Source organism: Heliangelus exortis, chromosome 18, assembly GCF_036169615.1.
Source record: "Heliangelus exortis chromosome 18, bHelExo1.hap1, whole genome shotgun sequence".
Lineage (NCBI taxonomy): Eukaryota > Metazoa > Chordata > Aves > Apodiformes > Trochilidae > Heliangelus > Heliangelus exortis.
Genome location: NC_092439.1, coordinates 15352090 through 15372808, shown reverse-complemented (window position 1 = coordinate 15372808; position 20719 = coordinate 15352090). Strand labels below are relative to the sequence as shown.

At 46.4% G+C, this 20719-nt stretch overlaps 2 protein-coding genes across 12 annotated transcripts in view; one reads left to right on the top strand and one right to left on the bottom strand.

Moving 5' to 3' along the window:
* LOC139804605 (mucin-5AC-like) overlaps positions 1 to 20719 on the bottom strand; it is a 284635-nt gene that overhangs the window by 66238 nt on the left and 197678 nt on the right. The gene's annotated exons all lie outside the window — the stretch shown is intronic.
* LOC139804733 (USP6 N-terminal-like protein) overlaps positions 1 to 20719 on the top strand; it is a 73613-nt gene that overhangs the window by 31558 nt on the left and 21336 nt on the right. For 7 of the 11 annotated variants that reach the window (XR_011729517.1, XR_011729516.1, XM_071762234.1 and 4 more), the window contains exons 3-6: positions 10753 to 10955; positions 19241 to 19314; positions 19800 to 19885; positions 20603 to 20642. Coding sequence is in view for 9 of the 11 variants with exons in the window: in XM_071762234.1 (XP_071618335.1) it covers positions 19249 to 19314; positions 19800 to 19885; positions 20603 to 20642 (192 nt within the window). In the remaining 2 variants the exon portion in view is untranslated. Of the gene's footprint in view, positions 1 to 1038; positions 1059 to 10740; positions 10956 to 19240; positions 19315 to 19799; positions 19886 to 20602; positions 20643 to 20719 lie in introns of those variants that run through there. The other 4 variants (XM_071762229.1, XM_071762232.1, XM_071762231.1 and 1 more) reach the window with 2 other exon arrangements.

Genomic DNA, 20719 nt, shown 5'->3' with positions numbered 1-20719 from the left:
CAAGCTGTGGCCTCCCCAGGGCTGAGCACAGGGGCAGAATCCCTTCCCTGGACCTGCTGGCCACGCTGTTCCTGAGCCAGCCCAGGATGCCATTCGCCTTCTTGGCCACCTGGGCACACTGCTGGCTCCTCTTCAGCTTCCTGGCAATCCAGGATGTGCCCAAGCACAGATGCCTCCAAGCCCACTGACAGTAGCTGACTTCTGGCTTATTGCTCTGTAGGAATTGGCTTCTGATGCCTCTAGGTTTGCAGGGAACCTGCAGTCTGAGAATACTTTCTTGTTTGTGGGCAAAAGTAACCAGATTATTTTCAATGCAGGTGTAGGGCACAGCTGAAGGTGAGAGCAGTCCAGTGGTCTCTTGGGGTAGAATCCCTGGGGTCACTCCAAGGTCAGAGGGGCAACAAGTTGCTTGCAGGAGCTGCAGAGTTGAGCATGTGGAGGCAAACTGGCATTTCCTCCTTTCTCTGTACAAATGGGAGGTTTTGATAACTAAAGACTTTGTACAGAGAGGTCTCTCTGGCTTGGGAGATGTGAACCCAAGTTCAGGCTTGGATGAGTCCCTTTTATGTCTGTGGGATCTTTAGGCTGATTACTGTGTTCACTTTGGTTTTCTTCCTGATTTTTTTAGAATAAAATTTAGTAATTGTAGTCAAAATAAAGGACAATAAATATTCAGTAACTTGTCCTACCTCTTACACAGCCACTGCTCTGTGCTGTTAGTTTCATGAGAAAGAAGGCTGGGCAGAGCTCATTTTGCTTTCCTATAAACTGCCTCTGTAGGATTTAGGAGTAGGATGGGATAGTAATCAGGTGTGATGTTGTGGTCTTTAGGGCTGAGCTGCAGGAAGTTCATTGTATTTCTTTGGACAGGATGGAGCCTTTCACGTGATATTTTTTTTTATTATTTTTAACTTTAATTCTGTAATCTCAATCTGTTATCCAATAGCAGGAAGACTAAACTTGGAAGTGTATTTCATCTGCTTGGGAAGGAAGACTCCATCTGGGTCTGTCTGGGGAGCTCTTGCTGTGACCCTGGTGTGGGGCATCTTGTTTATCAGGTGCTGGGGCTCCCTGTGCTAAGGGCAATGTGGAATTACCCCTTAACTTGGGCTGGAGGACTTTTTATTGCAGTGGTCTGGTACTGTTGAGAGAAGTTGTCTTTCTGGCTCACCTCCAATACATGTTGTGGGCTGTGTTGTGCTTGTTGGCATTCGCCTCCCTAAACATCCCCTGCACTGTGCTGCTTGTAGCTGAGAGGTCGTTCTGGAGCAGCTTTCACTGCATCTTCCCACTCAGTGAAACCTCTTCTGTAGGGGCTGTCTGACACTTCCCTATCCTGACTGGTGGACTGACTCCTTCCATAGCTCACAGAGATTTCAAAAGGAATTAAAAAATATTTTTAATTTAAAATATTTTAATTTTAAAAATAAAGTGCATCAGAAGGACTAAATACTACTTTTCCCTTTATCCTGATAGCTTTTCTCCTAGACTTTTTAGGCATGTGTGGATGGTAATTTAGTTTCCTCTGGAATTTAGCAACTTTGAAAAGGACTAAGATCAGTGACTGGTTGGGGTTGTGATTGGGAAGCAGAACACCCTTCTTTTCCAGAGTAAATAATGCTTCAGATGCAAAGAGATGCAGAGAGCTGTCCTGTAAATCAATGCACTGTATGTTTTCAACCAGAGTCCTGTTTCTCAGCCTATGGGGAGAAGTTTTGGGTTACTCTTTAATAAAATCTCATGTTTGACCCAGAGCTTTTCAAGAACTCTGAGTCTGCCTCATTCCCCTTCCAGGACTGAGTCTCCACTAGCCTGCAGAGCATCTTTGCTGCTGCTGCACTTCTCACTGCTGAATTTTATCCTGTTTTAACCTGTGCCCTGACCCTGCCTGCTTTTCCATAATAACCTCTTGCAACTGAATTCTTACGGGGTAGGAACCCTACAGAGAGTTAATTTTCTACTTGATAGAGGGATGTATTCCTCAATAACTGGCTTGTCCTTAGGAAATACAGCTGGGATTTGCACAGTGCCCATCAGGGGTGGTACCAGCATGGCTCTGGGCACTGGTGAGGATGAAGATGGGAAGTGTCAGGGCTCACAGGGAATGACTCCTTAGAAAGGTGGAAGCTGCAGTACTTACCATGTCCTTAGAGAAGCTCACCCCCCTGCTCCTGTGTCTGGTTTGGAGGTTGTGGGGCAGTGGAGCCACCCAAGGACCCATCCTGTGGGTGGGAGAACAGGAACAACATCCCTGAGCATCCCTGGGGTGCTTGGCAGGGAATCCCCCTGGGGGGATGGGGAATCCCTGAAGCCTCAGATCCTGAGCTCCTCTCTCTGAGGCCCTTGAAAAAAGGCAAAGTGCTACAAACCACAACAGCTTCCATTCAAAAAATACCATAAAAGGCTCTGTCCTTAGAGCTGGGCATGGGAGCAGTTCCTATCCAGATGGCTGCAGTGTGAGTCACTGGGCTGCTGGTCCTGGCAGGAGGGAGGGAAGAGATGAAGAGTGAGGAAGATGCCATGCAGGCATATATCAACTCAGTCCAACTGCAGTCTGGTTTTGCTTTTGTTAGTGTTCTGGGGGTTTTGTGGTTGTTTTTTGTTGTGTTTTGTTTTTCTTGGTTTGTTTTTTTTTAATTTTTTTATTGTTTTTTTAAGAACTTGCAGCAAATGCTATTTACTGATGATTTGAGCTTAAGGTGTTTGCAGCAAGACTTCTGAATATGCAGAACCCCCCAGTTTGCTCTTGAGAAGCACTTTAATTTCCACATTAATAATATGAAGCTGGATAACTCCTCTGACATGAAGTATGCTTTATTCACTCTCTTTAAGCAAAGTTTTTCTTTACCTATCCTCTCTCTTTGTCTTTACCCTTCACTTCCCTGCCTGGTGCAGGTACAGGCTGGGATGGTGGATGATGGATGATGGATGGTGGATGGTGTAAAAACACATCCCCCTTATGCTATGCACTACTTTTACATCTGGTTATTCACCAACATGCAGGTATTAGTAGTAAAATTGGGTTTGTTTTGGCTTCTTTCCTAAGACAGCACCCACCTGCCCTGGCTCCAGCCAGTTACTGCCTTCGCTTTTCCTTCCCTTCAGCTTGTTGTAGTCTTGGCTATCGGGGTGTACCAGGTAAAGTTTGTCAGTCTATAAAAAGCTTCCCTTATTTAGGCACCAGCCCAATAATGATGTCATTAGGCAATGTCTTCCAAGTTGTGAGTGGGTGAAGGGAGGTGGTGGCCAAGAGGCTGAGCCCTGCCTCTTTCCTTGGTGCATCTCCATGGGCCTGGCCTTCAAAATAACCCTAAGCTTCTGCTGAAGCACCAAATTCCATCTCGTTAACAAACTTCAGCCAAAAACCCCAGTATAGCATAGCTGTGCTCATCTTCCTGCTCATCACTTTGCATTCTTTGAACTTCTTTTTGGTGGGTATTCACTTAGAGTTCTCAGGGAAACAGGAGTCCTGCACACTCCGTATCTTCAGTGCTGCTGAATTTTTTATCATGCCAGTTTCAAAAAACTTGACAGGGGAGCCCATTGGGAGCCTATTTTAGTGCCTATGGACTAAAGGTCCATTGGGCTGTATGGACAGGTAGGGAGCAGGGGGATGGGCACAGATCTGCTGTGCTGCATCTTTTCTGGGGAAGGGAAAGGAATGGCTGCAGGGAACAAGGCAGGAGTTGGCCACCAAGGTAATGGAGTGACAGAATTATCTGTTGGGTGAAGTTTCTTTAAAAATACTGGGTTTAGCATTTCTGAATGGTGGAAAGCTGTATATTTGTTACAGGTTAGAAAGTAAAGACAGGGTTTCTGGACAAGAAAAAGACAGGGACAAGAAAGGTGTCTAAGTGGTTGTTTACTAACATTATTTTAAAATTATTTTTATTATTTTATTTTTATTACTTATTAATTTTTATTTTTATGTTTTATTTATTAATGTTTTGATTTATTTTTATTATTTTTTTATTATTGTTTTAATGTTTAGTAACATTATTTATTTATTTATTTATTATTATTATGGGTATTGCTTCTTTGCAGTGCTCAAATTGGTGATTAGGAGTTTGTGCTAATTGGCAGTAAAGGAAGTGAAGGAAACATTCCCTGAGCTCAGGCTATCTTGCTTGCCAGCAAGTATTCTTATGCTGTGGTCCCTTTTTAGTGACCACAAGCACTGTCAGACATGGCAGGTCAGTCTGCTGGAGGTGCCAGCACTGCTGAGGGCTGCTGGTCCAGCCTGGAGTCTGAAAAACACAACAGGGGCTGCTGTCCTGGTGTCCCCAGGGCCACATCCTGCAGCTGGCAGTGGGGTGCTGTGGGACAGAGGGTACAGAGCTGATGTCTGTGTCTGGGCTGGACTCCCTGCAGTAACAAGGACCTTGCTTGGGAGAGGTTATAATTATAGATATTATATTTATAGATAATTTAGCAGCCCTTAGTTTTTTGTTTTGTTTTGGTTTTGTTGTTTTTGTTGTTTCGGTTTTTTGTTTGTTTTTTGTTTTTTGGGGTTTTTTTTATTATTATTTGTTTGGTTTTGTTTTGTTTGTTTGTTTCCCTCTCCTGTGTTCTTGTCTGGACAATTTACTTATTTGTTCTGCAGTTTCATTCTTCAGTGGAGCTTCCTGCCAAAGTGATTCCCAGATTTAAGACCTCAACTTTCCTCTTCTGGAGGAGACATCCTGGGATGCATTAGCAGGTAGTGCAGGGCTGGTGCTGAGTTCCTGCAGGTCCCTGTGACTCCACATTTTCCCCCACATGACTTTCAGGGTATGGGTGGTTCTCTGGTTATTGGGTTTGTTGCAGGGAAGTGCTCCATGTGTTTGAAAGCTTCAGGCTGGGCAGCAGCACAGGCAGATTTCAGTGAGGAGTCTGCAAAGTGTCAGTTTGGGTTGAGTAGCTCAATATTTCATATGCTGAATAATATGTGGACTTTTGGTGTCCTTGGTTTGAGGACCTGACACTTGATAGTCTGGTTGCTTTAAAAAAAAATGTATTCAGTGCTTTTTTGGGAGCTGTAAGCTTGACACCATGTTTTCATGTGACACCAGTGTTTAATTCTGCATCCCTCACTGTCAGGAACACCATGGGCTTAGTGGCCTTTGGTTGTTGAATAAGAGTAACATCACCAGGAACTGGTGTTTCATCCAGGTGGTTTTGGGGTGAAATGTGGTGATAAGGCATCTGGCAAGAAGTGCAGTGCATGGTGAGAAGAGAGAAAGAGCAGCTACTCAAAGAGTATGAGAGAGAAATACTCAGAGTGGGCAGAGCATCTCCTGGAGCTGGAAAACAGCTGGAAAGCAGCTGGAAAGCAGGGTCAGCCATTGGAGCCACGTCAGTGATGCTGGAGCTTTGTCTGCTCCATGGGACCTGCCAGGGACAGTGCTGGGGTGTGCAGTCCCCTCCCTGCAGGGCTGGGAAGGGCAGGACTGGGCTGTGCTGGGTGGTTCTGTCCCCGGGACACCCTGCTGCTTTCCTTTGGGAGGGAGTCTGAAACCCTTCCAAAACAGGAGGGGAGAAATGATCTCAGAAAGCAAATGTTTCTGATAATGGTGAGCAACAGCACAAGCTTTTGTTTTCTGTCAATGGAAGGAAGTGGGAGAAACATGTAATAATTTTAGCACAGCTCAGGATTTGCTGCTGCAGAAGAGTCTTTGCCCTTCTCCAGTGGGTCCTAGGAGAGGATCCAGTGCAGAGAGATGCAGAAGGAGAGGATAAGCTGCTGGAAGGAGGTGGGAAGGGAGCAGGGGTTGTTCATCTGCAGCCTCACTGGAACACATGCTACAGAAAGTTTTGTCACCAGGGAGCTGGGAGAGAAATCCAGGTCTGGGCTTAATGGAAAATGGGAAGTGTGAAGGTGAACCCCTTGGTTTGTGTTCACTGACATGCTGGTGCTTTAAAGGGTGGGTTCACTGGGGCTCCTCCCTGCTCAACTCGTGATGATACAAAGCAAACCAGCTCTGACCTGTGTTTTCACTAAAAATCCTTCCTGATGAAAGGCTTGATGTTTTGTAAAAAATAAAATGCAGAAATCTAGTGCAATTGCTACTTTGTTTTGAAATCTTACGTGAAGGCCTGCAGGCGTGTTCTGACTTGAACATGGATCTTATTCTTCATGTTGTCTCTAGTCTGTACTTCAGGAAAAAACCCAAATGGATTCCTTTGTGCCTTTCCTATCTAAGCACCATCCACGATCCTTTGATGTTAATTTATTGGCAAATTCTCTTTTCCAAGCCCCTTGCACAGTGCCAAGTCCAGGTGCACTTCAGTAGGATGCCTTGAGCTCTCCTGAGTTTGGATCTTGGAGCAGGGAGATTTGCAGTTCCTAAGCTCCTGAGGAAATCATCATCCTGCTTGCAAATGTCTTTTGTAGCAATTCACTGAAATTCAGTGGTTTTAAGTGAATGTATTTTAAGTTAACTGTCTAGTTATTGCTTTGTTGAGTGAATTTTCAAGCATTTGAAAAGGTAAATGCATCTTTCAAGTTCAGGGTTTGTGTGCTGTTTTTTTGTTTGTTTTTTCTTTAGCTGAGTATGTCCTCAGCTAAGTAAGGCTGCCCCTTGGAACTCAGGAGCTCAGGTGGTACTTAAGGTGTGTGTTTGTGGTACCTGGGGAGAACAGCATCTGCTCTTGCATTTATGGACAACCTTACCTGTGCCTCCATCCTACCAAATGCTCATCTTTGTGTCCCTGTCACAGGCAGTTCTGTCTCTACTTTCTCTCCTATGGCTTTGCTCTGGGGACTCCCTGCTGCAGTGACAGATGTTGGTGCTGGGGGTTTGGATGGCAGCTTCAGGAGCTGTGGTCCAGCTGCTGTTGGTGGCTGGGACAGATGTTGGTGGCTGCTGCTCATCCCCTGCCATGGCATCTCATCCCCTGCTCACTGCCAGCATCAGGGCTTTTCCAGTGACCAGGAATTCACATCCTCTTCCATACTTAGCTCTTACCAGTGTCCAGCACCAACCCACTCAGCTGCATTTCCACCACTCCCCTGAGCACTGGGCTGTTGTACTTCTGCCTCAAGTACATTAACTCCAAAATACCAGTACCCTTTAATTTTCCCTAACTGGAAAGTTGTGTGTCTGTCTTTTACCACCAGTGATGTTGAGGAGTGGATCCATTTTAGTGTCAGGTTTAGTTTTACTCTGACCACAGTAGGGAACACAACCATTTAATTTTCTTGTGTATATAAGATGTTGCTTTTGCAAAAAAAAAATTAAAATATAATGGCAAAAATTCTTGAGACTGCTCATTTGGGACAATTTTAAGAATTATAAACAAGCAAAAAAGGAAAGGAAAGTTTGTTGTAATTAAAAAAAGATGGCTTTCATACCCCCTAAAAGTTTTGGTTTATCCCAATGCTGTCCTGCTGGTGGGACAAATCTGTAAAAGAGCTTTGGGGACTTTTTCCCTGGAGTTTCTGTGTTACAGTCATGCTTGTGTGGGGCTTTGGTAGAACAAAAGTAGTGGACAAGAACTCATCCAGTGGCATCCAGAGGTGTTGTTCAAAGGTAACACAAGTCCAGTATTGCCAGCAGAATAGTCAAGGATTGTCTTCTGCAGAGGCTGCCAAATGCAAATAATTTTCTGCATGGGGTTCTGTATTTGGAGGTGGTGTGAACTTACTAAACTCATTGAAATAGTTGAAGGAATGAGGGCACTAGTCAGATAACCTAATTTAAAATACATCTTTTCCTAGGGGGTGGGTCAGGGTCAGGGTAATGGCTCAAGCTGCATCTCCTCCTGAAATTGAATCCAGGGGCTCTGGCAAGCAGTCCAGGGCCTACATGGTCAGTGTAGGTCTTGCCTTAACTCATCCCATGTATCTGTAACTTATAATTTGTAAATCCATGACTTCTGACATGTCAGCAGCTGAGCTTGGCAGGAGGACCAAGGCTGGCCTGAGTGGGTGTAAGCAGGGAGGAGAGGAAAGCTCTTTATCAGCCCTCTTGCTTCTGTCCTTGGGTGGAACACCTTAACCCAATGCCAGGGCACAGCACTAAAAAATGTGTGGAAATGAAAGTGATGTTAAGTGCTGGGAGCACAGGAAGGATGCTCAGGAGAGGGCTGAGGTTTTATTTCTTGGCAGTGCTTCCATGCACATTGGGATGGTGCAGGGGATGCACAGCGTGTAAGTGCCTGCCTTACATAGTTTTATAGTTATTTTTTAGTTATTTCTGTGGCTAGGAGACTTGGATGATGCATTTGGGTTTTGTGGTATTGCCATAGTCTAGTGGCAAAGTCATGTCATTCTTGTGACCACAGTTTGCCATCCTACTCTCAGAGCTTGGTGCAGACTGGGAGAACAGACCAAAATGTGGATAGTCACATCCTAATGTGTTTAAGCCACTTAATAAGCTACTCAGTGATAATATAAATATAATGTAATCTGTGTTACATGTTACTTGATGCTAAAGGTGGCTGCTTCTGAAAGACTTAAGTCTTCTGCACTTTGGTGTCTCCAAGTCTTTGTACCCAGATGCTGGAGGAGTGACAGTTGGGAAGTTCAGCACATGACAGCCCAGAAACCTGCAGAGAAGTCCATTCCAAGGTGCTTGTGAGGGGGATCAGAAGAGAGGGGATAATATTAAAGTGTCTGCTCATGATGAAAGTGAGCTGTGTTGCTCCTCCCAGGCATCACCTGGTGCTTCCCTCTCCCAGTGCTTGCTGGCTTCAAACAGAAACATCACATCTTGGGGTGATGTCTTGATTTCACATGTGCAAAGCCAGTGCATTGCTTTATTGGGTTGCCTAAGGCAGGAGTTAAAAACTTATTTTTAAAACAGTGATAGATTTGTTGTTGGGCTTGCTGTCCTTTGAACTGCATTTGCTGTTTGGATGTAATGGGGATGGGACTGCAAGTTCAGGGAAGTGTCCTGTGTGGTGCTGCCAGTACCAGCTCTTCCACTGTGCAAGTTAGTGAGGTCTTGATGGTCTTAACCTGGCCTAAGCATCCTTCTGCCTTTGCCCTCAGGTTGTTCCTGGAGGAATGGCCTTCATTGCATCCCTTCTTGGTAGCACCATGCTCATAGATTGGCTGAAATGAGGTGTAGTATTGTGTCTTTGCCTTCAGCAGTGGGCATGTTCTGCCTGCTGAGTTGCTGCATGTGAAGCCCCTTCCATCCCCCACCACTCAACCAGGCCAGGAAATAGGCTAAAACAGAGCCCCCAGCTGTAAACCAGGGCCTGGGTTGTGTCTGAACTGAGTAAGCATCCCTAACATCCCAGACAAGATGATGTTGTTATGCAGGTGGTTTTCTAGTCCCTGGTATATATGGTAGGATAGTTGCAAAATTCCTGCCCAGTCCCAACAAAATCCCTATAATGAGTCTGCTGTGTGAGCACATGGCTGGGCTTGAGCTGAAGCTGTGATCTGAGTGGGGAGGAAACTCATCCTGAAAATCACATCAAATCAACAAAATCCAAGCGTGACCCACACCGATGATTCTGTTGCAATACAGAGAAAGTGCAGTTTACTTTCTGCCATTGAAAAAGCTCCTGAAAAAGCTGTCAGCACACAGCTTGGACAGGGGCACTCTCTGCTGGGTTAGGAACTGCTGGAGGGCTGGGCCCAGAGAGTGGTGCTGAACGGGGCTGCATCAAAATGGCGGCCCTGGTGTCCCCCAGAGATCAGTGTTGGGCCCAGTTTTATTTAATATCTTTATTGATGATTTAGATGAGGGGATTGAGTCCATCATCAGCAAATTCACAGATGACACTAAGCTGGGGGGAGTGTGGATCAGCTGGAAGGCAGGAGGGCTCTGCAGAGGGACCTGGACAGCCTGGAGAGTTGGGATGATCCCAACGGGATGAGGTTCAACATTCCAAGTGCCGGGTCCTGCCCTTTGGCCACAAGAACCCCATGGGGAGCTCCAGGCTGGGCACAGAGTGGCAGAAAGGGAGCTGGGAGTCTGGATTGCCAGGAAGCTGAAGAGGAGGCAGCAGTGTGCCCAGGTGGCCAAGAAGGCGAATGGCATCCTGGGCTGGCTCAGGAACAGCGTGGCCAGCAGGTCCAGGGAAGGGATTCTGCCCCTGTGCTCAGCCCTGGGGAGGCCACAGCTTGAGTCCTGTGTCCAGTTCTGGGCCCCTCAGCTCAGGAAGGAGATTGAGGTGCTGGAGCAGGTCCAGAGAAGAGCAAGGAGGCTGGGAAGGGATCCAGCACAAGTCCTGTGAGGAAGGGCTGAGGGAGCTGGGGGTGTTGAGGCTGGAGAAGAGGAGGCTCAGGGGAGACCTCATCACTCTCTACAACTCCCTGAAAGGAGGTTGGAGCCAGGGGGGGGTTGGGCTCTGCTCCCAGGCAACTCTCAGCAAGACAAGAGGGCACAAGAGGTCTCAAGTTGTGCCAGGGGAGGTTTAGGTTGGACATGAGAAAGAATTTCTTTCTGGAGAGGGTGATCAGCCATTGGAATGGGCTGCCCAGGGAAGGGGTGGATTCTCCATCCCTGGAGATATTTCAAAAGAGCCTGGATGTGGCACTCAGTGCCATGGGCTGGGAACCATGGGGGGAGTGGATCAAGGGTTGGACTTGATGATCTCTGAGGTCCCTTCCAACCCAGCCCATTCTATGATTCTATGATTGGGTGCCCCCTGTTCTAGCCTGTTTTTTCCCCAGCAGGCTGTGACATTGCCTTGCTTCCCTTTTCAGTGGGACCTTTCCTTCAGCCCCCGGTGCTGCAGGATGGTTCCTTCACCCTGCCAGAGCTGGAAAACAAACTTATTGTCTTCTTCCTTCCTTTGCAGAGAGTGCAGAAGAAAAGTGAGTTTCCTCCCACCCTGTCTGTTCTCCTAGCCACTCGTGGTGATCTCTCAGGTGCTGCAGGAGGGGAGAGCCCCCAGACTGGGCACTGACTGATGGGCTGCAGCAGGGACAAGCAGCTCCCACCAGGCAGATACCCACAGCAGAGAGGACAACTGCAGCTGAACTGATGCATCTTGGCACCTGAAACCAAGCTCAGGTAAGGGCGCATTGCTGGGGGCTGTGTTACCTTTCCATGTGCCCTTCTCCAGACCCACACATGGAGCAGCTCTTGGTGCACCTGCAAATCAATAGCAGGATCTCACTGCAGTGCTTCTGAATGCTCTGCCTGATGGTGACATTGCTGGTGGCATCAAAGTGAGTTGCAGTGCAGTTCTCACTTGTTCCCAGTCCCTCAACTAAGAGAGGTGTGTTTTTATCCACTTCAGTTTCAGATACAATGCAAGTTGACTGGGACAGAAGCTTGTTTGAATTTTCTGCAACACATCTGTAACTCATGTTAGCTGATCTAAGAGCAGTCATTCCCAAAGATTCCTGGACAGTTAAAACATAAACCTCCTGGCAATTCAACTAGCTTAGTGCTCCTTATGCTCTTAAAATAAAATTTAAAAAAAAAAAAAAAAAAAAAAAAAAAAAAAAAAAAGAGAGAGAGAGAGAGAAAGAGAGAGGGACAGATTACTTGCGTGCTCTTGAGTTTTTGTTGTAATCAAAGAAAAAAACATCCATACAGGATCTCCTCTATCTTGATTCATCCTGATCAATAGTAATTTCATTCCTGAAGTCATTTGACTGTGAGTGCAAGCCTGATTACCCTTTTTTTGTCAGGGTAGTAAGCAAGTGCTGGATTTGGATGCAGATTGGTGATGTGCAGTCCAATGATGTGTTGTTTAGCAGCTGATACCTGCCCAGGGCATTTGCAGTTAGTAACAGAGGAGCTGTGGATGGAGATCAGCAGAAGTCCATGATACATTTTTTAGACTATCTAAAGAACCTGAAGGTGCACAAATCCATGGGACCTGACAAGGTCCATCTGTGGCTCCAGAAGGAACTGGCAGATGAAATTGCAAAGCCACTGCCCATCATATTTGAGAAGTCAAGACAATCTGGTGAAGTTCCCACTGACTGGAAAAGGGGAAACATAAGCCCCATTTTTGAAAAGGGAAAAAAGGAAGACCCAGGGAACTACTGGCCCTTATACTGCTGGTTGATCTGAGGCTGTGTGAAAGCCATCACAAGGCTTATTTTATTGATGCAGCTTATTTTATTAATGCATTTATTAATGCAGGGTTAATGCAATAACCCTGGATATTTTAAAGAAGGAGGGAAATTGTGTGATCACTGGTGGTACCTAAAGACTGTGAGATGAGATGCTTGGCTGTAACATGATGGTCCTTGGCTGGATGCATAGGACTGAGCAGTGCAGGGGCCATAACAACCCCACGGTGAGAAGTGTGGTGAGAGAGCTGTGAGGTGGAAAGGGAGCTGGGGACATTGGTTGATGTGACTCAATGTGAGTCAGCAGTGTGTGCAGGTGGCCAAGAGGCCAGTGGCGTCCTGGCTTGTGTTAGGAACAGTGTGGCCAGCAGGAACAGGGAGGTGACCATCCCTCTGTATTCAGCTCTGGGGAGGCCACATCTGGTGAGAGGAGACCTGATGGCTCTGAGCAGCTGCATCAGAGGAGGTTGGAGCCAGGAGGGAAAGAGCCTCTGCTCCTGAGGGATGGGATAGGAGCAGAGGGAAGGGATGGAAGCTGTGCCAGGGGAGGTTCAGGATGGATCTTAGGAAATGCTTTTTCCCTGAGAGGGTTGTCAGGCATTGGAATGGCCCAGGACAGTGGTGGAGTCACCATCCCTGGAGGCATTTAAAAGGCATTTGGAGCTGGTCCTTAAGGACAGGGTTTAGTAGTGAGATGGTGGTGTTGTTGGTCAAAGGTTGGACTGGATGAGCTTGGAGGTCTGTTCCAAGTTAAAACCTTCTGTGATAAGGGATTGTCTGTATGTTTGCACTCAAAGAACAGTGGTCAGTATCCCTGTGTCCCAGGGGAGATGAGTGATGAGTGGTATTCCCCACAGGTCAGTACCAGGACTGGTGCTGTTGAACCTCTCTGTTGGTAATAGGGACAGACCCCACCTGGAGAATGTGTCCAGTTCTGGAGTCTGCAGCACAGGAAAGAGATGGAGCTGTTGGTGCAAGTCCAGAGGAAGGCACAAAGATGCTCAGAGGTCTGTAGCACCTCTCCTGCAAAGCCAGGCTGGGAGTTGGGGTTTTTCAGGCTGGAGCAGAGCAGGCTCCAGGGAGACCTTAGAGCTGCATTCCAGTACCTGAAGGGGGCTCCAGGAAAGCTGGGGAGGAGGGACTTTGACAAGGGGCTGAGGGATAAGACAAGGGGTGATGGCTTTGAACTGGAAGGAGGTGGATTTAGGTGTAGACATAGGGAAGAAATTGTTTAGTGTGAGGGTGGTGAGACAGCGTCCCAGGTTGTTGAGAGGAGTTGTGCATAACCCCTCCCTGGGAGCGTTCAGGGGCAGATTGGAGGGGACTTGGAGCAAGGATGGGTCTGGTGGAAGTGTCTCTGTGCATGGCAAGGTGTTTGGACCAGGTGATCTTTGAGGTCCCTTCTGATCCCAACCATTCCATGTGTCTGTGGAAGAACTGTGGGTGTCTGGTAAAAAATCCTGTGTCAGCTGCACCATTGAAGGTGGGAGCATTGGCCAGACTTAGAGCAGGACTTGGGGAGCATCCTGACTGAGGTGTGGGAAAGCATCAGCTCTGCTGGGCAGCACGTGGCCATCAGCTCCTTCAGCAGCTTGTCACCTGGACACACACCTGCACCAGCCTGCAGCTCCTCCTGGATCTGTTGGGAGGGTTTGAAGTTTCCTCAGTCCATGATGGCACAGTCAAATCAGAATCAAAACCATGCTTGTTTTGGCTGTGCTTGGTAGGTATGTGCAATGGTGTGACCCTGCAGATTTATTTTTTCACGTCTTTAAGCTCCTGCAAGAAGAGCCTTTGATGACAGCTCCCCTCCACTCACACCTCCTGACTTGTACCACCAAGCTACACCAGGCATGCAGGATGGAGCTGGGAGCCTGCATCGTTCCAAGCACCCCAAGATGCCCATTTCATGCACTGAAAAGAAAGAACCCTGATAGTGTTTATTTAGTTTTTCAGTTTCCTTTATCCTTTGTAAGCATACTGTTGCACTGGTTTGTGTGGCTGGGTTTATTCTAGGGTGTGCAAGAGTCACCATTTCAACAAGTTGTAGCTTTAGAAGTGAGATCAGTACTTTGCTGGAAGGTATTGCAGGCTCCAGGTGCACCTGGTGCAAGGGTCTCACATCCTAGCAGATGCTGTATAAGCATTTCCAGTTGTATAGATGCATAAGTGCCTACAGGAAAGCTGGGGAGGGACTTTTTAGGATGTCAGAGAGTGATAGGACATGGGGGGATGGATTCAAACTGGAGGAGGGGAGATTTAGATTGGAAGTTAGGAAGAAGTTCTTCCCCATGAGGGTAGTGAGAGCCTGGCACAGGTTGCCCAGAGAGGTGGTGGCAGCCCCATCCATCCCTGGAAGTTTTTAAGGCCAGGCTGGATGGGGCTCTGAGCAACCTGAGCTGGTGGGAGGTGTCCCTGCCCATGGCAGGGGGGTGGAACTGGGTGAGCTGGGTGAGGTCCCTTCCAACCCTGACCAGTCTATGCTCTTATAAGCATTTCCTTTAATTCTGTTCCCCTAAAGTAAAAATTGCAGGCTTATACCATAGACATATAAAGATATAAACCACTGTATTAAAAAGGGCTTTTAAAATAGAACATGAAACAGGAACAACAACTTGTTTAGTTTCAGCAGTGGCAGATGTGGTTGCAGTACCTATGTACCTTTCTGACTCTATTTCAAAGCAGCAGTTTCATTCTGATGCAGGCCAGTGTGCTCTTTAACTACAGTGTGTCAAAATTTGCTTTGCCTCTTTTATGTTTTTGTTGATCCTAAAGCCCTCTCTATTAGTAGTTAATTGGGCACATTCAAGACTCAAACACACCCTCACCTGAACTCTTTCCACCTGTTTCAGTTACTTTCTGCTTACAGTAGCATGCATAAAAAAAATAATCATGTATGTTCCTGTGGTCTTGAGTGCAGCTGGAGAGGAGAAGCATAGGGTGCTGTCAGAAGTTACTGAAGCAAAAATGCAGATTTGAGAAGTTTTGCTCTAGAAATGGAGCAGGAGTACATGCTGAGGAGGAGTACAGGCAGCTGAGATGACTCTGCTTGGGGTAGATAACTTAATATTTGGTAACTCGGCTGTATTTGGCTGTCTGTGGCATTGCACTTGCCTTGAAGAGACAAAAAATTCAGCAGCTTTGATCAGATGGGTTGCTTTGGAGCATCTCCATGGCTATTCCATTCAAAAGCTGGGAAGCTGCCTTTTGGCCAAGGTCCCAGGAGCAAAACTGCTTTGAGAAGAGGGCTTGGGGGAGTCTCATGTGGAATCATATCAGTGAATTTCTGGGAGGGCATCTCAAAACATGCAGTGATCTGCAGGGCCCATCAGCTGAGCCTTTGGTGTTTCAGCTCCAGTCCTTACACCACATCCATTTACTTTAATTTTTGAGGGATTAAATTCTTCATACAGGTCTCACATCCTGGTGGAGTTAAATGGGAGTTTGTCCTTGTTTCAGGTAAATTGAGGAGTTGGGTGGAGGAGGAGCTCATGGTGAGCAAGGAGCTGCACAGAAGAGGTGACAGTGTCTGTGTCCTTCGCAGGTGCTGGCACAGAGGGACCAAACCAGAGCAGTCAGGGTGGTTGGTGATGGGTTTATTATAACCCAGGAGTTATAACCGTGGGTTTATAACTGGCTGGGGGAGCAGGAGGTGGCTGTGTTCCCTCCCAGGATGCTGAGCTGTGGGAAATGTCAATTCTTCCGGAGTGCCCATGCTCCCAGCCAGGCTGCTGCTGAGGGCACCACCTTGGGTGGGCTGCTGAGAACTCAGCAAACATTACTGGAAAAAAGTATGGAACTCTTGAGGAAGAAGTGTACCAGTAAATCTGATTTATGGATAGCAGTTTTGATGCCTAATCTTGGATTTTTTTAATACAGACACCTTTCTTATACTCGAGTTACTAATACTCGAGATCCCAGCTGGTGAATTAATTTCAGGAAAGTTATTCTTATCCAGAATTTGGGTGTTTTATTTCAGATTTGCTAATAGCTATAGAGTGTGAAATTTGGATAGGCAGTAACTTGCCTTTTCACTAGGCATCTTTAGGCTTAGTGTTTCTGGGATTAATTTTTACTTACATTGTAAACTAGAAGCTGCAAGTTTTAGTGTGAGATGACGGGGGTGTGGGTTTTTTCAACTCACTTTTTAAGAGGAACTAGTTAGTAACTTTGCTTACATGTGCATGGCTTGGGGTTTTCTGTTGTGTATCTTGTACTAAATTTATCTAATACCATTACCCTTTGTTCTTACCATTCCTCTTCATAGCCATTTCTCCTTGTGTGTGTGTCATGGAAAAAAAACCCTGTTTGCTGGGAAAATGCAGTACCCACAGGAGAAAACTGAGTGGCAGGCCTGAGAAAGTAATTGGAATGTGGGTGTATTTAAATAAGAAAATATCTTCAATATCATATAGGTACATGAAGAAGCATGGCAGGTACAGGCTGTATCTGTTTCTAAATAATCTATTCATATCAGGGCAGAATGATGTGTTTTGGCAAACTCTTCAGAAAATAAGCCTGTCTGTAGTTTTCATATACTTAGGTTGTCATTTCCTTCAAGTAAATTCTGTAGCTTCAGGGTCTCAAACTGCTCTGCAGTTCAGGTACGCACAGAATTAAATAATTAAAAAAAGCCGTATTCAATATTAGGCTGCTAGAGAGCTCAATTGTGTTCTCTTCCCTTTCCAGAGCAGTTTGAAAACCACCTACTCAAGCACAGCATCACCTTTGTGCTCCAAAAAGCAGCAGTGTTGCAGTCAGATAATGAGCTGGTGCTTGCCATATCCCTTTCACTGACAGAAACAATCTTCTCTGCTTTCAAGTTTTTACCAACATTTGGCCTTTTGTTATTGTAGAAAAAGAAAACAAATGTGCACATTCCAGGCATAAGGTGCTAACCTGGCTTATTTACACCAGTCTGGCATTTGTGGCTGCACAGGAGTTTTTGCAGAAGCAGATGCCAAACTAGGTATGAACTTGCTGCTCTCTTCTGCAGTGTAAATCTTACTGAGTTGCTCTTCCTCTGGTTATTCTGTTAGAGGGGTGTTCAGAATAACTTCATTTTGGTAAACATCTTGAAAAATTGCCATTTAATTTGACATACAATTTATTTTTTTCCTCCAGTCTGCAGAATATTTTTATCAGCACATGAGGGAACTTATTTGAGTTCTTCAGCCACATGACAACGAAAAAAAATGTCAGAAGTGGGGGAGTGAATTTGCCTTTGCAGAAGACATGAGGAGATGAAACTGTATTGGGTGACACTGGGAGACAGCTGCTCAGACCTTGCTACTTTGACAAATGAAGCTGTGATTAAAGATGTAGTGAGAAAAATTCACTGGAACATTTGAAGCAAAAACTTCAGCTTGGAAGTATATTATCAGCAAAATAGATTTTAATACTTCTGCCCTTTCTGTTGTGATTGTGGAGTCAATAGAAGGAAAGATCCACCCATTCCTACTAATTTGAAGAGTTTGCTTTTTTCCTGGTGTCTGTGTAGCTGAGTGTGCTGTTGGCTGATAATGTTTCATGGAAAACCTGTCCTGTGAGGCATGAGCACTGTGTGTGGCTATGTGGTACCTCTGGGAGGGATGTGTGAAGTTTCAAAATGAAGAGGTAGGGACAGATGGGCCTTCCAGCTCTGAAAGGCAAAGTGGCAGTGAGCAGGTTTCATTTAAGGAGTTGGTAAGATGACAAAAATAACCACTTACACTTGTCTCAAGGTGCAGAGGAGTGGTCTGAGCCTTGCAGAGCACTGATGCTTTTGCTCATTGTTATGTCCCCCAGCTGTCTTTTTTTATTGCTATTTTACCTCTCAAAGAAAAATTGCATTTTTCAAGCCATCTCAAGTTCAACACCTTTGGCTGCTCTGTCCCCAAGTGCTGCCACAGCCACCTGGTGCTCATCCAGAAGCTGGGTTAGTGTGTCCTAAAACAAGAACCCTTCAGGTTCCTCCTGCAAGCATCCAAGCACTGGGGAAGAGGAACAAAGGGAAGATACCAGGAAAATGTTTATCTTTGGGGTTGGCTGGAGTTTGTCTGCTTACAGAGCAGTTGGGAATGTGGTCAGTGCACTTGGTGACAAGTCCAACCCATTGCTTGGCTGTCCCTTCTGCCATCCTGTGTGCCTGGGGACTGCCCTGAAGAACCATTGCTACAGGAGCATTGCTCCTGAACCCTGAAGGTGTGGGGTAGCTTGGCTTTGGGGTTGTGCCAGTGTCATTGTCATTGTCATTGTGTGCTCTGAGCTGAGCTGCTTGCAGCTCCATGGAATTTCAGAGGATGAACACTTGGTAGACTTTCTGTCTGCAGTCTCTCTTCCATTCAGTGTTTGAGACTGTGGTTCCTTGGGTATTTTATCTGCCTGTGTTTTCTCCGTAGCATGTTAGATTTTTTTTTTTTTTTTTTTTTTTTTTTTTTTTTTTTTTTTTGGTGAATGCTGAGAAAGAAGTTATGCCTTGAGGAGGAGGATTGCTCCTCTGGACTTGCACTAAGACAACACTCAAGTGGTGTTTGATGCTGGAAGTTATCTTCCTTGTCTGTGTGTGTGGCGTGAAGCAGAGCAGCAAGCACAGACCTCATGGATCCAGACAAGGTCTTGTGTAGACCAACCCTCTGGTCCATCTCACAGGAGAAGGGACTCTGTGGTCCTATGGCTGCTGTGTTGTTTTTCTATTGGTGTGTACAGAAGGTCATCATCTAGAGGCCAGTTCAGATGTTTTTTGGGCACTTCAGTAGGCAGTGTCTCTTTGTTTCTCCTTTGATGTTAAATCTGCCTTTGGCTGCCCTTACAGAGCATCTCATGGTTTCCCATCCATAGGTGAGTGCTGTGGTGGTTTGATGCCATCCACACCAACACTGCACTGCCCCGTGACCTGTGCAGTGCAAGGGCTCTGTGGGTGGACTTGCATATCTTGATTTAGAGATATGCAAAATATCCTCCTCCCATCAGGAGGACATCCATACAGGCTCATGTGTGCCTAAGAACAAAGGCATGGAGCCTTGTCTTCTGGAAGGGGAGACTCTCTTGCTCAAAAGCAGTAGTGTCCCTGCACAGGGGGGTGCTGGCAGCCCTGCTGCATGCACACAAGCTCTGTGCTCACTGCTTTGCAGCCTTAGGCTGATTTTAGGCACAAGAGAAAGCTGCAAGCTTGATTTGCCATCAGAGTTTTTTTTTTTCTATTATCACTTTCCTTAAATATTTCCTGTGCTGTGCACAAATTCACTTCTTTTCGTCCCTCTTTTGTGTTTGTTTTGTTTTGCATTACAGCTTCTGACATGAAGAAAGACATCGAGTCTTTTATAGCCCAGGAAAAAGCAGAGATTATTGCCAAGTATGAGAAGGTACCAACCTTATGTTTCTCCCCCACATGCTGGTTAAGGCTGAAGCATTTACATTTATTAGGAATGTTTCAGCTTTGCTTCCCTGCAGGCATCAGCCCAGTAATCCTCATGCCATTGGGCTTTGTACCAGCTCTCTCTACCTGCTTCTGCCTCTATGTTCACTCTTCACCCCAGCCCCAGGATTTCTTGCAGGTTCAGTGTGTGCTCAGCACAGATACAGAAAGGTCCTGGGCTTCTGGTACTTCAGAGTTGCTTTAACACCAGGATGGCTCATGCCCAGCAGTGCTGGTTTGGGTGATGCCCAGCCCATGGCAGAGGCACAGCAGGGATACTGGATAAGCATTTTTCTCCTGTGACCATTGTATTTGTTTCTTCAGGCTGGGTTTTGGGGCTCTGTGCCTTCTAGCATGTGGGGAGGGAGGGCTGCAGGCACTAAGGTGTTTCTGATGCTGGAGCCTGCTCACTGCTGTCCTTTGTGCTTTCAGGGCAGGCAGGCAGGAGCTCAGATTGACCCGTGGGAAGATGCTGATTTCACCCTGTATAAAGTTACAGACCGGTTTGGATTCCTGCAGTAAGTCCTCCTGTCCTCTGCCCCACGGGTCTGTGTGGACTGAGTGTGGCAGCTTTCCTGTAAGCCCCTCTGTGGTTTGGCTTCATCAATCCCAAATGCAGGAGGAGAGACCAGACGTGCCTCCTTTCCCAACCACATGTTCAAACACTGATGCTTTGAGCCTGCTGCAAGGCAAGGCTCAGAATTAGTTTTCTCTCACAAGCCTGTGCCAGTAGGTGCAAGCTGGTGCCTTCGTGTCTCTGTGCAGACCTGTGGTGTTTTGCAGAGGAAGAGGCTCTTGTGTTTGCACCTGATGTGTGGAAAGGTGTAGAGGTGAAACAAGATGCCTGATTGCTCTCGGTAGGAAACACCCACCCTAAGCAAGGTGCAGATGAATTACATGCATTCCTCTGCCTGAGGAGAATGCTAGAAAAATCCCCTGTTTTTATTACAAATCTGAACAAAATTTACAACAGTAGTTTTACGTGCAGGAGAGGAGCTCAAAGCAATTGCTGTTCAGAAATCTCATCCCATGCTCTGCTGATGATGTGTGTGTTGAAAAGGAGCTTTATGCTTAGGATTTCCAGTGATGTACTTGATTATCTGGCAGCAGGGTGACAGCGTTTGGCTGGTACTTTCTCTGCATCTTGCTTTTTGGGAAGAGCTTCTTGAAGCCCCCTGCTCCTCTGTCTCCTTCCCAGTTCCCAGAGTAACCAGTGACCCCTTTTGCTTTTCCAGCGAGCAGGAGCTACCAACCCGCACAGCCCTGGAGGAGAAGGTGAGAGCTGCCAGCTCTGTCATCACGGGCATCAAATCCTTACCACAGGGGATGGGAACAGGATGATTTTTGAGTAA